General features: G+C 42.1%; 1 protein-coding gene across 5 annotated transcripts in view; it reads left to right on the top strand.

Moving 5' to 3' along the window:
- Nucleotides 1–18,541, top strand: part of LOC133499926 (EGF-like repeat and discoidin I-like domain-containing protein 3) — a 142,336-nt gene that overhangs the window by 87,643 nt on the left and 36,152 nt on the right. For all 5 annotated transcript variants that reach the window (XM_061818360.1, XM_061818358.1, XM_061818357.1 and 2 more), the window contains 2 exons: nucleotides 7,782–7,963; nucleotides 15,887–16,042. In XM_061818360.1, the coding sequence (XP_061674344.1) occupies nucleotides 7,782–7,963; nucleotides 15,887–16,042 (338 nt within the window). The remainder of the gene's footprint in view (nucleotides 1–7,781; nucleotides 7,964–15,886; nucleotides 16,043–18,541) is intronic.

The following is an 18,541-nucleotide window of genomic DNA, read 5'->3' as shown; positions in this document are numbered from 1 at the left end:
AGAAAATGGATGGACGGAAGTTAAGAAATGTATTTCTGTTTGTAGTAGTAGAATTAGTTGCATTCATCATTTAAGTCATCATAACAGTTCTTCAAGGTCCAGACCGTTGTTATTTGTATATCTGTTGTCTGTTTGCTGTGTTGTACAGTACGTCACATACAAAAATGGTGTGCCTTGTTAAACAAGCTGACTGACTACTTTTGACTCATTTCCACAAATGCCCAAAACACTCAACAAGATTCAAGTATAAAATGGGGAAAGTGATCTAAATAGCGTAATTTTAGAAAATACATAATAATTAAGGGTACTACGCATCATGCCCCTGTAACTTTGACCACCTTTTAACATGCCATACACATACAGGTGTGTTTCATCAGCTCCCATGCATCACATGTTGAATCCACTGTTGACACCTGCTGCCTGGTATGGTTATTACTATTTTATTCATCTCCCCATCTGCTGCGTGCTCATTAGTATTGCGGTGCTAATTTATTTAGGCTGTTGGTAGGGCTTGCGCGAGATGGATTCAGCTGTCACAGCATGGCGGTGCTGCTGTTAGTGATGGGAAGTGTCGCAGGGCTGATGTATGCTTAGGGGCCGGCAAGCCAAGGCTCAGGGGCCGCTTGCCCCTGCTGCTCTGAAAGACGACTGGCAGGCAGATCATTAAGAGTGCCCGCTCATGTCTGCAAGGTAAGGACTACAGCTTTGGAACGGCGCGCTGCTGTCTAATGGCTTGTCCTCATTCTCTCTCCCTCCCTTTATCAGCGGTGGAGACCCCACCCCCAACTTGTTCATACATTCACATTCAGACACTCGCTCATTCAATTCTAGACAGACACTTCCTCATCCAACCCCATTCAGATGCTTTAAACATACAGTTGGAATTTTCACAACTTTAAAAAAAATTCATGTACAGTAACACAACTACAGTGCCACTACTTGCTACAGTATATAGCAATAGTATATAGATTAGAAAATATAGAGGAGGGAATGGTTTTGAAAAATGTATTGGAGCAAGCCTTCAGTTGTGTTTCATGGATTGTTGCAAGGGTTTCATAAGATGCGTCTGTCATTGGGACCCTGAAGGTATCTGTGAGTCGGAAGTGCAAGAAAGGAGGAATGTTTTTTTTTCTGTCTGCTGGAGGTGTGCTGACAATCGAGAGCAACACTAATTGATAGTTTGATGATACTAATAATTAATTATTTAAATAAAGAGATTGTTGATCAAGCGACATTGTGGCCCACTAGTTAGCACACCTGTCTCAGAGTTCTGAGGACGGATTCAAATCTCTTCCTCGCCTGTGTGCAGTTTGCATGTTCATCCTGTCCCTCGGTGGGCTTTCTCCGGGTACTGCAGTTTTCTCTCACATCCTAAAAAAACGTGTTGGAGGTTTATTAAAGACTCTGAATTGCCCATAAGTGTGACTGCAAATGGTTGTTTGTTTCGACAAATGTGCGATTGCGATTGGCTGGCGACTAGTTAACGGTGTACCATGTAGATGAAGTTGCGCTTGTGTTTTTGTTACATTTAAGGATAGAGTTGCATATTTTGCAAGTGGCTATCAGTCTTATTTTTAATACAATATTTACACACGCTTGGGGCCCTGCACCTATTTTTATGCGCAAACTCTCCATCTGTTGATTTCAGCGAGCAGACATGCCAAGCCGGTTTGGCCATATTTGGTCTTGTCACTTGCCATCTGTTGTGTCATTACACGAAGTCAAGAATGGCCCGCATTAAGGAGAGGCCGAGACAATATTCGCAGTAGGTTTACCAGCAGGATTGGTTATCATAAGTCGCATTTGTACAATACAACATACAGTCTGTCCATTTTTTTCACAATACTCCAATACAAATTATTACATACACATTTACATCACTAGACATACATAAATAAATACCTTCACCTTGCAGTACTTAGATGCGTAAACATGTCTGTATGTATACACATTAAACATACACATGGGCATGGTAGAGCAACTTGTATGAGCATTTGCTTCACTGTTCTGAGGTCCTGGGTTCAAATCCCATCCCCACCAGTGTGGATTTTGCACGTTCTCCCCATGCCTGTGTGGGCTTTCTCCAGGAACTCTGTTTTCCTCCACAATCCCAAAAACATGCATAATTTGGAGATTCAAAATTGCATATAGGTGTGATTGTGAGTGCAATTGTCGTGTGTCTCTATGTACCCCAAACTGGACGCCAACAAATCGCAGGATATCTTGTTTTACTTTTTCAAAACAGATTTAATTAATTTGGGTTTGCTAAAGGACCTCGCATGATTTTTCTTGTATGTCGTTCACGGCACAAGTGTTATATAACACTTTATCACATACTTGCTACGTGGCTTATTATTGGACATAAAATTTGGGTGATGGAGATGGAGCTTCACTTCCCACCGGTCCCATCATCCCCTACCCATAAGCCCATAGTCCCACTGATATGAATATTTAAAGGAAAATGGCAATCAGAATAGGTGAAGCTGGCAGGCTGCACAGGCTAACTCTCAGGCTGCAGTCTGTGTGGCTTCAAGTCAAGCTACCTGTTTTAAGGTTGCTGCTCATGAAGCGGGATGGAATGACCAGGTTTGTAATAAAACTGTGGCATCCTTTCTCTTTCGTAGAACAATTAGAATTTCTGAAGCAAGTAAAGAAGATGTTTCCCGATGTTTTTAACTTTACAGAAAGCTCTTAAAGGTAACTTCGCAGCATATAGTTTTCTGGAAGAGAACCTTGTTATATGGTGATCCTTCCCAAAATACTTTAGTGTTGTGTTTCCAAAAAATGATCTTGTTGTTAATAAAATCTTATCAGTTCCTCCAAGACGTCGACTAATTGGTTGAACTCCTAACAGTTATATGAGTGGCTGTCTTGCAACTGGAAAGGTGAAGGTCCGTTGCCCAATTGTACCTCAGTAACTTGAGCAGATTACGGAGCTTCAAGTTCAAATTCTGCATCATAAGTATTTGTGAGAGAGCCAGTCGGTTTCCTCTTGTGATCATACGCCGTAATCATGAAAAGCAGTAAACAGCCTATTTAACATTTATCAAGGTTGGTGGAACCATTCATTAATTAGTGTGCTTGCACATACCATACATTTTGCAAATGAAACACACGTATTTACAGTGTTGCTCCTTCTGTGTGCACTGTAATGTGTTTCGTTGCTGGCTGGGGAGAAAATAACTCCGCTTTTAATAATTTCAGAGTGGCATTGATTTCGCTTGTTGGCTCGAGAGACACATCAGTGCTTTCTGAAGGGGAATTGATTGTTGAACCAGCAAATTTAGCCTGAAGAAGTCAAATGTTCTCATTTTGGTTTGTGATTTACAACTGTATTTAATCTAATTAACTGGTCACTGCCGTGAGGTGTGTACTTCAGTTTGTTAGCCCAATTTTGTTATGTGCCTTTACAAAAACACCCCTGCAGGGTTTGAAATTTACCAATTTCCAAGTCAGAAAAACAGCAGTACTTACAAGAGGGTGCGGATGGAAAGCAAGCACATTGGCATAAAATGGACAAATAACTTGTAGCTTTCGTGGTGACAAGCAATCTTGGCATCTTCTTTCCAAGTTTAAACAACTCATGAAACTAATGGCCAACAGGTTCAAAGTTGAAACTCCGCCCACTGGCTATCCCAACGGTGCATCTGAAGGCATAAAAAAAAAAGTGAACAGGACAAATAAAACCAGGAATGTAACAATAATAACGTTTTGGAGGCACATTATTCTATACAAATGTAAACATTGGATTGAATAAAGTTACATCCCACATTCACCTCTAACATCTCATTATTCGAGAACTATTGAGACACCCGCACGCATGCACAGACATGCAAGCGGACCCACACACACACAAAAGAATGGTCTTCTGAGGTAAGAGGGACTCAAGGCCAACAACACCCGCATTGCATCAAGTGACTTACGCATTGGCCCTCGCAGCACTTCTGCTTGCCGCGCACAGATAAAAAAAGTTGCTGTGCAGAGACTGCTCATCTCTCGTGATTGGTCCGTCAATGTTGTACCTTCCTCGGGAGTTTACTTGTGTCATGCTAACCATTACTTACAGTTTACCGGACACTAATGTTAGCTCCGCCCTCGGACTGTTACACAACATTAGGCTGCAGCAAAATCAATATCCAGACCCTTCCTGTGCACATCACTGCTGACGATTTCAATCAAGTGGAGTTGAAATCATTGCTTCTTAAACTCCACCAACATGTAAAGAGTGTTGCTAGAGGAGCCAACACACTGGATAAGGTTTACAATAACATCAAGCTGGGCTACAGGACCAGACTGGCACCACACTGAGACACTTCGGACCATATCACCCTACAATTCATTCCTGTGTATAGATCCCTCCAAAAATTCTCCCCCATAATCACTAAGATGATCTGGACATGGCCAGATGGTGCTTCCCAGCAGTTTCTGAACTGTTTCAACAGCACTGAATGGGACATATTTGAGGGTGAGCATCTAAATGTATTTACAGACAGTATAATACAAAGAACTGTATGGACATAGTCATAATGGAAAAACACGCCTAAACTCACCAAACCAAAGGAGCTCATTATAGATTTCAGCAAAAAAGCATAATGGACGTTCAGCCCATTTTCCTCGGTGGGACCTGTGTGGGAAGGGAGAACCGTAAAAAAACTCCAGAGGGTCGCCAAAATGGCTGAGAAGGACATGGGGAATCCTGTACCCACATTGGAGAACCTTCACGGCTCTTACTGCCTCAAGTACTTCTACCAAAAGGGCCAATTCCTGTTTGTGCTACTGCCATTGGGCATACGGTATAGGATCATTAAAACCAGGACAAATAGACCTCAAGACCTCAAGAATCACTCTCTGTAATATGTGAAATATACCAATGCAACTCCAGTATTCAGCATACATATCTACCTTACAGTAACTCCCAAATTGCAATATTCACTTCATGTGCACCTTTTGTAAATATCTTATAAATCTGTGTTTCTGTAATATGCCCTTTTATTTCAGTTTTAATTTTTTATCATTACCTTTATTATTAGAGTTTTCTATATTTTTTATCTTTGTCTTTGGACTTTTGTTGCACTTGTTACAATGATGAATAAATCTAAATCTGAATCTCATGTACTCACCGTTCCTCCCTGCTCCACGTAGCACCAATGCCGCCGCTTTCCATAATGAATTTGCAGCATAATTAACTGTATTATCTGGTCATTTAGGTCCATTTGTTCAATTGGACACTGTTCCACAGATGCTATTGTTGTTACTTTGTTCCTTGTTACGGAAAGAAAAGCAAAAACAGCTCCGTAAATAATCAAAACGTGCTGAGGAAATGCCACCTGGTGTCATCCTCGCCAATAACAGCCGTAGTGACACCTCTGACTTGAAGAAGAACTGCAGGACATGCTTAAAACCGCGTGGGTTGCGCTGGAGTATAAAGGAAAACTACCCGTGGGGGAGCCGAAGTGATGTCAGTGGGGTGGCCGGACATGTGATTATAAAAAGGCCTTAATCATGGAGGAATTATATCAACCCTTTTCAATGCACAGACACCACACAGATATTGTACGCTCTCTTTGTGTCTCCATTCAGTCCCCCTGGACAGTTGTGGGATGCGAGTGTCCTGGCTCCACGTTGCTTTTGAAGCCCATTGTTTTAGCAGCTGGACAAGATGTGCTTGAGTTGTTTTGATTAGCTCATTCTTCCGTTAAAACGTCCTTCGGTGACAAATTGTGCCTCCGTTTTAAACACTTCCACATCTGTAAATGGACGAAAGTGTTACTGTGTGTGCGTGCATGAGCATATCAGTCCTGGCAAATGAATGCGTCTATAGCATCATGGCTGACGTTAGGTACTAATGATGTTCCAGTCAAATCGAATAACCCCTTGATTTGTTGACATTGCCTTTGGACAAAATCATTGACTTTTCATATTTGTCTATGTCAGCAGTTGTCAATGAATGGGGGCTGGGGGAGACCCATTCTGAGTGGGGCAGGGACAGCAAGTCAAAAATACACAAAGTAATTTTAAAGTCAGTCACTAATAGTGTAGGCTAATGGTACTTTTGCTTGACTTCACTGCAGGGAACCTGATTTCAGTTCCCATTCAGTGATATTGTCAATATGACCGTAAATGGTTGTCTGTCTTTATTTGTGATCAGTCCAGTCTGTAGTCCACCTTTTACCCCAAAAGACAGATGGCATGGGCTTCACCTCGCCTGTGACTCGGTACATCATAAGCAGTGTAGAAAATGGACAGAGGTATATTTCGTGTACATCTGATATTGGACTTTATATATATATATATATATATATATATATTTTTTTTTTTTTTTTTAAATCATGCGTTGGGAATGGGCAGCAGCCTCGAGTCTTAGCTGGTTTGACATTATTACCGTAATTTCCAGCCTATAAGCCGCGACTTTTTTCACAGACTTTCAACCCTGCGGTTTATGCGGTGATGCGGCTAATTTGTGCATTTTTCTAACGGCCGCAAGGGGGCGCTCGAACGGAAAAGGTAAGAGTGAGACCGGTGGAATATATGTGCTGAGGAAGTGACGATAACCGGTCCGGCCCTGTTAGCACTGCACTAGCGTGTTACTGCCGTGTCTCATTGATTTTTACTGGTATGTCTTTTTTTACCGGTCTTGTTAATACGGCGGCGCTAGCATTAAACTATCTGGGTACCGTCTTTCTTTGTAAATATCTCAGGTTTCAATGTGGGCACTTGGTGCTTTTACACAGCTGCGGCGTATGAATGTACCAAATGGTATTTCCTTTACAAATGTTCTGGATGAGGCTTATAACCAGGTGCGCTCTGTAGGCTGGGAATTAATTGTTTGGGTTCATTTTTGCAGGCAAGGTTTAGTGATACACTCGCCTTACTTCAGTACAGGCAGCGTGGGTTCAGTTCCCACCCTGAGATGGCATTTATATGTGCCGTGTGACTGACTGGTGACCAGTTTAGGGTGTAGTTTGGCTTTCACCTGAAGTAAACTCAGATTAGCTCAAGCGTCCTGTGACACTGGAGTTGAAAATGCATGGATGGAGATGCCATAGTGTTTTTAGATTTTTGACATTGAGCATTGAAATGGTTTGGGACCTCTGTTTGTGATATTTAAGGAAGTGTGTGAGTTTTTTGTACTTTTAAAAATATATATGTTTTTTATACACAACATCCATCATTCTTTCTCAGTCCTGTTCTCATTCTCCATTTGTTACTCATTGCTCCTTTGTAATGCACTCTGAAATGCACTTTGCACGAATGTTGTTCTCTGTTCTATACTCAGCTTTCTATTGATCTGTTGCCCAAGGTCTTGTAAGCTGTGCTGTGATTCTTAAATTGATGTAAAATGAGAAGGAAAACAAAACTACTTGAATAAGAAAGATCAATATTTAGGTCTTGGAAGCTGTATCTTTTCCCTTGGATTCACGTTCATCCTGTAGCTCAGATAATACGTTTCAGTGATGCTGACATGAAATCTCCTTAGGACGAAGTCTTGTCTTATTGATTACAAAATTGTAAGTGAAACCAAGATTGAAATTGGAAAATATAGTTTTTTTTTTTTTTTTACTTTTACTGGATAACACATTAAGACAGGAACGTACAAGTTGAGCTGGAGACAACTCAAAGAAAAGAAATCAGTTGTAGGTTGTATCCAACAGAGAGTAGAAAACAAATTTAGCATTTTGTCTTGTGTGCGTCTAAGATCCACATCTCTCTATTGAAGTTGTACATACTGTACATTTGAGTGCTGCAATATGACATATGTTCTTCTGCGTGTCTTCACTCAGAATGCTCTGGACCACTGGGTATGGAAGGCGGCATAATCTCCAACCAGCAGATAACGGCCTCCTCCACCCACCGGGCTTTATTTGGCTTACAGAAGTGGTACCCTTACTTTGCACGCCTCAACAAGAAGGGTCTGGTGAACGCGTGGACTGCAGCTGAAAATGACAGATGGCCATGGATTCAAGTGAGTAGACGTTGCACTCAATGGGCCAAGCCAAGTCAACAACCAGCTTGATTATTTTTTATGTCTGGTGGTTCGATTGTTAAGATTGGGCATTGCTTTGCTTTATTTTTTTTTTTTTGAGCGGGACGCCTACATTATGATTTGCGGAAAATTATATTGGAATTCTTATGAGTGGAGATTTATTTAAATTTTTTAATAAAGATCAGTTTCAGCAGTGGTACACAGCAGTTCAGCAGAAATGGCTTTGGTACCTTCAGATGCCTTGTTTTCTGATGTTGCCGATCTTTAACAACTACATACAACTATATGTAAAATATGTCTGTCCCAGTTCTGATATACATTCACCATTTAGTCTGTACTATCGAGACTCAAGAGCATTTTGATGCTTTTATTACAATCATAGCATTAAGAGTGACTTAAAGTTTATCTGTAAACTTGTTTGACATCAGCTGAACTATTTACCATTATTGTCATTATAACTTCTCTAGTTCTTTTTGGCCGATCATCTAAAATGCTCTTCTGAAATATGCTTAAATGAGATGAATCCCATATTTTCATTTCATTTTTTGCTGTGAATGAGTCTTTCATCATGCTGCAGCATTAGTTGTTGCTGATGAATGATAACGTATGTTGATTATATAACCTACAGAATGATTGCATTGAGGCATTTGCAATGCCACCCAAGTCAATTGCAAATCTTGACCTGGATGTGCTGGCGTTAAACAATTTTCAGATGGGTAGCAAATATAAATCAGTGACACGATATGTCTCAAGTAGTGATGATAATATCCATCCATCCATTTTCTTAGCCACTTATCCTCACAAGGGTCACGGGAGTGCTGGAACCTATCCCAGCTGTCAACGAGCTCTAGACAGGGTACACCATGAATCGGTTTCCAGCCAATCGCAGAGCACATAGAGACAAACAGCCACACTCACAATCACACCTAGGGGCAATTTAGAGTGTCCAATTAATGTTGTATATTTTTGGGATGTGGGAGGAAACCGGAGTGCCCGGAGAAAAGCCACACAGGTACAGGGAGAACATGCAAACTCCACACAGCCGGGGCCGGGATCGAACCCGGGACTTCAAAACTGTGAGGCCAACGCTTTCCAGCTGATCCACCGTGCCGCCCTGATGATAACATCAATTGGTTAATTCTTAAATGAACTATCCATCTGTCCATCTATTTTCTTTTGCACTTATTCCATTCAGGATCATATGAGCCGTCTCCCAGATGACTTCATTTTGCGAGGCAGGTTACATGTGAATTGTATTAAATCTGAGCCGGCAACATTACATGGCACTATGTGACACAGTACACTTTCAGTTACCCCTTTGTATTACGAATTGGAAATAAATAAATTGTTACATATATTTTACACAAAGTAATATGATTCTCAATCGCAACAGTGTACTGGCTCGTTATCAGATAAATCAACCATGGACAGCATTAACCTTGCACTGTTTGGAGCTCAATTGAAGAGGATACAATGTTTTTCTCCAGTCCATTTGCCAAACTGGACATTAATCTGTTTGTAGTTCAATCAAAAGTGAACCAATCAGCAGTGGTTGAGTACATAGAAGCTTTATCTTTTGGGTTTCACTTTGTTTTAGATCTCCTTCGATCAACTTTGGAGATTTCAATCTTAGATTAGCAAACTATTGGTGCTATGGCAGCAGTTTTACAAGAATTGAGGATATTTTTTTTCTTTGAGTAGAATATCAAATAACTTTCCATTTCCTAATCTGTGTCTCTGAACATTTGGTTAGTTTTGACCCATTCTGGATCTGACGGGCATTACAGACATATTGTACCCCATCTTCAAAGGTTCTCTCTACTTCCATATACTTTACAATACAATACGATTACTATACAAAACCCATCAGTTGAACACACAATTTAGCACACGGATGGCAAACTCAAGGCCTAGGGGCGAGATTCGGCCCAACACATGATTTAATGTGGCCCGCTAAATCAAATCCATCCATCCATCCATTTTCTTTGCTGCTTGTCCTCAAGAGGATCGTGGGGAGTCGTGGAGCCTATCACAGCTATCAACGATCAGGAGGCACGGTAAACCCTGAACTGGTTGCCAGCCAATCGCAAGGCACATGGAGACAAACATCCGAACTCACAATCACACCTAGGGGAAATTTAGAGTGTCCAATTAAAACTGCATGTTCTTTGGGATGTGGGAGAACCCGGAGAAAACCCATGCAGGCACGGGGAGAACATGCAAACTCAACACGGGCAGGTCCGGGAGTGAACCTGAGACCTCAGAACTTTACCAGCTGATCCACCGTGCTGCCCTAAGGCAAATCATCCACATCAATTTCCATGATTTTTGTCAAGATCTGTATCAAAATTTCATATCATATCATAAATCATGATGTTGAGATATTGCAAGCATTTTTCTTCCCAAACATCAACAAACAATGGCGCTCTTGGGGAAACTGTAAGTACAATGTGGCCCACGACAAAAATGAGTGTAACACCCCTGCTTTAGAGCATTTCCATCAATCAGACTATGCGATGCAGAAAAAGATATGGTATCTAGAGACAAATGAAACACAACAAAATAGATTTATAGAAGAAAAGAACAAGTCAAAGGCAACGTTAGTAAGAGACAAGTTGCTTGGCACATGCAGAGGTTGAGGGGAACAGGACAGGACATTCAGGCAGTTTGTTTGGCTTTAATTATGTCATGCGGGATGTTGCAAAGGATGCTGTATACATTGTGTGTTTCTACATGTGGGTTCAGATAATTGGGCCATGAGCAGACGTACAGTTTTATCAGTGCTTTGGGATTCTTGTCAGCAATGAGGGGTTGTTTTTGCATTACGGAACAATGAGGCGGACTGTGTTGGCATGTCAATAATGTGACACAGGTAATACAGATGACAACCTTGTCTGTGAAGATATAAGATTCTTCTGGCAAGTAGAAATCTTTTTTTATGGTGCAGTGTGCATCTTTGCGAGCAAGTCAGTGGCGCTTTTTCCTCTGAACCTCAGCAAATGAATCACAAAAGGAATAGACTTTGAATAATACATCACAGCGTTGCCTACAAGCTTGCATGCACTGTGTTTGTTTGTGTTGGTCCTTGCACTTGTTTCTACTCACACTTCGATGCAGTATGAGTGGTTTTTCCCCCTCAACCGTCTTGTCTACAACCAGCTCACACCAAAAAATGCATTTGAACACTCCAGGGAAATAAAGTGCAGGTCAGACCAATATTAGCAAAATATGATTCCACCCGCCACTTTTGGGTTTATGAAAGAATCCAAATCGCCTATGATAGGCCATACATAATTGAAAAGATGTTAAACAGTTAATATAATGGACGCAAATCTGTATTTTCTATGTGTGCTGTAAAAATGGTTTGCTTTATGACTTGTCAATTGTATGCAGATGATTGTGCTTCAGTCCATTCTGTACGATGCATAGTTCCTACGAACTCTTGTGAGATCAGCAGGACAATCCCAAACAAAAGACAGTTGATTTTATACTGATCTCTTGGATAAATATTTGGTGCTTATAAGAAGGAATAATATACTTTTTGTTTGTCAAGCCTTAATCTGTGTAACTTCACTTATAAATCTTGGTGTAGTGCCTTCAAACATACACAGATCATGATTTTCACTGGGGAACAGAAAATTTTAACCACTTGCAGATTTCAAAAACTCCCCCCAAAAACAGACCCGAGCTGAGATTGAAACCCGCAACCTTTTTTGTTCTGAGACAACAGTGCGAATGGATATTCCGGTGCTCCTATTCAATCCAATTTTAAACAAACTGTTTGAATATATTAAACAAGACTAATCAGTACACCTCTCAAGATTATATAAATATTTAACACAATTATATTCAAGAGTTTTGCCATTGTCTCTTGTCACGTGCCAGTTATTGATCAAATGCAAAACTACACTTTAAAATTGCTTTGGGTTGCTCCTACTGAACAACCCTTCTAAAACTAAAAGCGTATTGGCTCAGTTTCCACTTTGCGACTGAGTAGTGAACACCCTTTCAGGGTGTACGCAACCTCGCGCCTAATGTCAGCTGGCAGATGTTACACTCAACACAATTAGCACACTTGTCAGGTTTGGTTTGTGTAAAACAGACCCTGGTGTCAATTGCTCTGATGGTGCAGCTGAGCAACTTTCGGTCCTCCAATAAAAATGTCCGTGTAAATGAGCAGGGCCATATGTTTGATAAATGAATACAGGTGAAATTTGCTTAAATGAAAGAAGAATATTTCAAATATGGCAGTACTGCTATTACAAGATTCTCACAAGACTTTATACATTTAAAGCCCAAGTGTCATCCTATAAACATTCGAAAATAGATATTATAATGAAAAATACATATAACATTATTTACTTCAATGTCTATACGAAAAAATAAACGTGAGTGGCAAAGTTGCAGAACTGTCATTCTACAATATCCAAGTGGTCGCCATATTGGCTGCATCCTCCGTCCGTGACGTCACCCGGACATTCGCCAATGAAAACACGGGGTGCACCCTAACTATGGGAGACAAACGCGCTCCTTCTGACACGGAAGCTCTTTTCGAAAAGGAGAACACCACACAACCGAGTGAAGTTACCGGGGCAATATTGCACTATTGTTTCGAGCCATATTCAGATGATTTGCGATCACGGCCAAACCCCATCCCCGTCTGATCCGCTTTCACAGCGGAGATGAGCCATCGCAGCTCATCGCAGCCGGCCGGTGTGGGTTATGACAGAGCCAAGCGGTGCTGCTTTAGGGGGTTGTTCATAGACGCTGCAGTAGCGATGAACAACAGAATCGAGCCGGGGCACTTTACTGCACGCAGGCGGCTGAGTGACGCATTCTCGGCTGGGTTCTTCAGAGCCGCCCCCGTCCACAAAGCCCGACGCGCAGCCTTCACAGAAGCCGTGACCGCCGAGCGCGGCACCTCGCCGGGTGTGGCTGATTTTCGGCGCCGTGGTGGCATATAATGGAGCCGAGCCGTCCTGCTTTAGGGGGGTGTTCATAAACATATTTCGTACGTGGATCTTTTGTTATGTTATGAGGGACCGATTACGTGGTCCGCCCCAAACTATTATTTTTTTTTTAGTAGCTTTATACACACCTACCTGTCTTTCAGAACACACAAAGCTCTCGTCCTCTGCGCCCGTGCAATCCATTTTTCACAACGAACCGGGTCTCTTGCAAACTTATGAAAGGTAAATCCATTCTCCCGAGTGTTCAAGCAATGTCCACCCATGCAATGAGCCGGCATTTTGGCTAACACGAAGGAACAACGAGCTACCTTCCCGGAGGTAAAACTAATGGAAACAAACGAATCCAATTGGGGGCGCTGCTGTCCTTTACATCACTTCCTGCTTCTTCTTGAAAACAAATCCCTCGAGATGATTTTCATGGCAGGAGTTACAAAAAGCTGCATACGTCAAAATCATGTTTTGTGGTGGAAAAAACACATGGGCACATATTGGCAGCTGGAAAGCCCTGGCCTCACAGTTCTGAGGTCCCTGGTTCAATCCTGGAACCACCTGTGTGGAGTCTGCATGTTCTCCCCTTGCCTGCGTGGGTTTTCTCCGGCCACTCCGGTTTCCTCCCACATCCCAAAAACATTAATTGTACCCTCTAAATTGCCCCAAGATGTGATTGAGAGTGCGGCTGTTTGTCTCCATGTGCCCTGCGATTGGCTGGTGACCATTTTAGGGTGTACCCCGCCTCCTGCCCGTTGACAGCTGGGATAGGCTCCAGTACTCCCCGCGACCCTTGTGAGGATAAGCAACTAAGAAAATGGGTGGATGGATGGATGGATGGGATTACATTTGTTGATTACACACCCTAAGCATTATCATGGGTCTAATAAATCGGATTATTATTTGGAGATACTGTATCAATCCAGGATAATGTATTGTACTACAGAACTAGATGTTTTTCAAAAACAATTTATTTTTTAATCAATCAATAAAATAGGACATAGCGTAGCATAGTTTTATATACAAAAACATTGAGCCGTTTTAGGTGAATTGTACCACAGTGTGACCAGTTTCTGGTTCTGCCATGCAAGACCAACATCCCAGCAGGACGCTTCCAAAGATGCCTCACTCAAAGAAATATATATGAATCACTATTAGTACTGAGGTGTCAGAGGTGTGTTTCTGAGTGCTCATTAAAAATGTGAAGGATCACCCCAATTACCTTGGCAGTGGCCTTTTAGTAACAGAGCTTCTAATTAGTGAAAGAAGTATATGTCTCTGTGGAGGGGAGGTGAGAGGAAAAACGCCCTAAATGGGAAAGAGTGGGTCACTATAGATCTTGCGGTTCCAAGTTGTGTCCTTATTTATAATTTACTTTCTAAGTTGGTTTAAGTTTATTGAGAAAAAAAAAAAGGATTATGGAGCATTCTTTGTTAAAACTGCAAAAAAGCCATACTACAACTATAGAATCATTGTAACTCATAATATCAAGTCACATTCACAGTGTAGACAAGATTGGTGATAACGGAATAAAATGGCTGACTATTCTTATCTTTGCTTTTTGCATCGACTGAATGGACAAGCTGCCTTCAACACATCGGGCTTTTAGCACTAAATCTCACCTGTAAATAGTTAAATTCAATGGTATTGCTTACAATTTTGAAATGGTCCTATTGTCGGCGAAAGAGGAAAAAAACGTAATGAATTCGGAGTTGGTTTATTGTAGCTTGAACCAATGGACTAGTGGGAATTGTTTAGGATGTGTTCAAAGTTTTAAGAATTAATAAGTACTGTATAGCATCAGTTTAAATGGAAAGTTATAATATTATCACAGTGTATACAAGATAAGCTCTGATGGTGCAGTGGTACTTTCCCCTGGCTAAGGTGCTGGCAGCGTGAGTTCAGTTCCCACTCAGAGACGCTGTGAATGTGAGAAACAATGGCTGTCCGTCTCTATATGTCCCCCGCGACTGACTGGTGACTATTTCAGGGTGTAGTCTGCACAGAATGAGTAATGAATTTATGAGCAATGAATAGTTGTGTAGCGTGTGGTGTTCAAGTAGTGCATATGAAAAAAGTAAAGTTGAAACACATTAAATTTGCACCTTAACCCAATCAAATAGTGTAAAAATATCTGCTATCGCACTCCTGTGACATGAATGACATTTGTGTGTGGTTTACTTGCTTGGGTAATGTAAAATCAAAAAGATGTGAAAGATAATCATTTACCCATTTTACAAAAGGCCTTTAACATGAATGCAGAATGAAAACCATGTGTGCAGTACATCGATCATACACAGATAATGACCTTGGTTTGTGTGCTTTAAGGTGTACTTCTCTTCAACTCTTCTTTGGCAATTTACATGGCACCGTATTGACAGTCTACACAAAGATGGCAGATTGGCTTCGGAGCATGAGTATCGATTAAATGTTCTTAGTGATCACAGACCTTCTGAAAAAGATGGATGGCCCTGGCAAGAGAGATTCAAGTGGTTGAATTGATTCCCATAACTTGCATCGGGTTAGTTAGAGCGTTAGCCTCACAGTTCTGAGGACCGGGGTACAAATTTGCGAAGAGTTTGTATGTTCACTCCGCGTCTGCCTGAGTTTTCTCCAGACACTCCGGTTTCCTCCCACATGCCAAAAACATGCATTCATTGGAGACTCTAAATTGCCCTTAGATCTGGTTGGGAGTGTGAATGGCTGTGCCCTGTGCTTGGCTGGCAACCAGTTTAGGGTGTACCCTGCCTCCTCGCTGATAATAGCTGGGATTGGCTCCAGCACTCCCGCAACCCTCGTGAGGATAAGCGGCTCAGAAAATGGATGGATGAATTTGCATTGGCAGACCGGACATGCATGGATAGTTCTTTGTGAAGCCCATCATATCTGGCTTTTAGCTAAATAATTCTTCTTCCTGTTTTTCTTCTTCTTTTCAATTCCACAGATAAACCTGCAGAGGCGAATGAGGGTCACGGGCCTAATTACACAGGGTGCAAAGCGAATTGGCAGTCCCGAGTACGTCAAGTCATACAAAGTGGCTTACAGTGACGATGGGAAGACTTGGAGAACATACAAGGTCAAGGGCAAAGATGAGGACATGGTGAGAAACACACATCCACACAAAACACAACGGTAGGCAAGCATGTACAGTATCTCCATTGCGGTCCAGTCAATGAAGGGCAGAGCAGAGGACAAGCTGGGATGGCTTTTTAATTAGCCTGCCCGCACCAAGCTTATCTTGCTAGCTCTTAGCCCTTCACTGTTCTGATTTCCACCAAGAAGTCAGATATTATTTGGGTGTGAGGAGACACTAAATGGGTCACATAGCACTCCTTTATTCCTGACAGTACACTACCACTGTCCTCCATTGAGCCATGTTCATGAAAATCATCAAAACATTTTAAAAAAGGACATTTTTTGCTACTCTCTGAAATAAGTGTTTATTTCTGTCAAAATTAGTGCAAGGGTCTCGTGAAAATAAAAACTGTTTTGTACATCAGTGAAAAATAGCCCCCTTACTGCAATCATGTTAGTGAAGCATCTTACCCCTTGATTTTGTTGGCATTCCATCTCTGCTGGGATATAATACCACAGTGGACCCCGCCAATTGGTGAAGGATGGGGAGGAAGGCCGGAGAAAACACGAGCAGTTGACACTCCCCCAAAGGATTTTCTAATTGCTTGTAGAAGCCAAAAGATAGCAGCAAACATAACTTCTTCTTCTTCTTCTTTTCCTTTCGGCTTGTCCCGTTAGGGGTCGCCACAGCGTGTCATCTTTTGCCATCTTAGCCTATCTCCTGCATCTTCCTCTCTAACCCCAACTGCCCTCATGTCTTCCCTCACCACATCCATAAACCTTCTCTTTGGTCTTCCTCTCGCTCTTTTGCCTGGGAGCTCCATCCTCAGCATCCTTCTACCAATATACTCACTCTCTCGCCTCTGAACATGTCCAAACCATCGAAGTCTGCTCTCTCGAATCTTGTCTCCAAAACATCCAGCTTTGGCCGTCCCTCGAATGAGCTCATTTCTAATCCTATCCAACCTGGTCACTCCGAGCGAGAACCTCAACATCTTCATTTCTGCCACCTCCAGTTCAGCTTCCTGTTGTTTCTTCAGTGCCACCGTCTCTAATCCGTACATCATGGCCGGCCTCACCACTGTTTTGTAAACTTTGCCCTTCATCCTAGCAGACACTCTTCTGTCACATAACACACCAGACACCTTTCGCCAGCTGTTCCAACCTGCTTGGACCCGTTTCTTCACTTCCTGACCACACTCTCCATTGCTCTGTATTGTTGACCCCAAGTATTTGAAGTTGTCCACCCTCGCTATCTCTTCTCCCTGGATCTTCACTCTTCCTCCTCCACTTTTCTCATTCACACACATATATTCTGTTTTACTTCGGCTAATCTTCATTCCTCTCCTTTCCAGTGCATGTCTCCATCTTTCTAATTGTTCCTCCGCCGGCTCCCTGCATCCACTGCATTTTACAATGTCATCTGCGAACATCATGGTCCAAGGGGATTCCAGTCTAACCTCATCTGTCAGCCTATCCATTACCACTGCAAACAGGAAGGGGCTCAGAGCTGATCCCTGATGCAGTCCCACCTCCACCTTAAATTCCTCTGTCACACCTAAGGCACACCTCACCATTGTTCTGCTACCATCATACATGTCCTGTACTATTTTAACATACTTCTCTGCCACACCAGACTTACGCATGCAGTACCACAGTTCCTCTCTTGGTACTCTGTCATAGGCTTTCTCTAGATCCACAAAGACACAATGTAGCTCCTTCTGACCTTCTCTCTACTTTTCCATGAGCATCCTCAAGGCAAATAATGCATAACTTCATTGTGTGGCTCATCAACTTTATTCCTCTATAGTTCCCACAGCTCTGAACATCCCCTTTGTTCTTAAAAATGGGAACTAGAACACTTTTCCTCCATTCTTCAGGCATCTTTTCGCCCGCTAGTATTCTGTTGAATAAGTTGGTCAAAAACTCCACAGCCATCTCTCCAAATTGCTTCCATACCTCTACCGGTATGTCATCAGGACTTTCCATTTTTCATCCTTTGTAGTGCCTTTCTGACTTCCCCCTTAGTAATCATTTCCACTTCCTGGTCCTTCACTCTTGCCTCTTCAACTCTTCCTTCTCTCTCATTTTCTTCATTCATCAACTTCTCAAAGTATTCTTTCCATCTATTTAGCACACTACTGGCACCAGTCAACACATTTCCATCTCTATCCTTAATCACCCTTACCTGCTGGACATCGTTCCCATCTCTATCCCTCTGTCTGGCCAACCTGTAGAGATCCTTTTCTCCTTCTTTCGTGTCCAACCTGGTGTACATGTCTTCATATGCCTCTTGTTTAGCCTTTGCCACCTCTACCTTTGCCCTACGTCGCATCTCGATGTACTCCTTTCGCCTCTCCTCAGTCCTCTCAGTATCCCACTTCTTCTTCGCTAATCTCTTTCCTTGTATGACTCCCTGTATTTTGGGGTTCCACCACCAAGTCTCGTTCTCCCCTTTCCTACCAGATGACACACCAAGTACTCTCCTGCTTGTCTCTCTGATCACCTTGGCTGTCGTCGTCCA

The sequence above is a fragment of the Syngnathoides biaculeatus genome, chromosome 4 (assembly GCF_019802595.1).
Source record: "Syngnathoides biaculeatus isolate LvHL_M chromosome 4, ASM1980259v1, whole genome shotgun sequence".
Classification (NCBI taxonomy): domain Eukaryota; kingdom Metazoa; phylum Chordata; class Actinopteri; order Syngnathiformes; family Syngnathidae; genus Syngnathoides; species Syngnathoides biaculeatus.
Note: the sequence above shows the minus strand (reverse complement) of the source record. Positions and strands in the feature narration are given on the sequence as shown.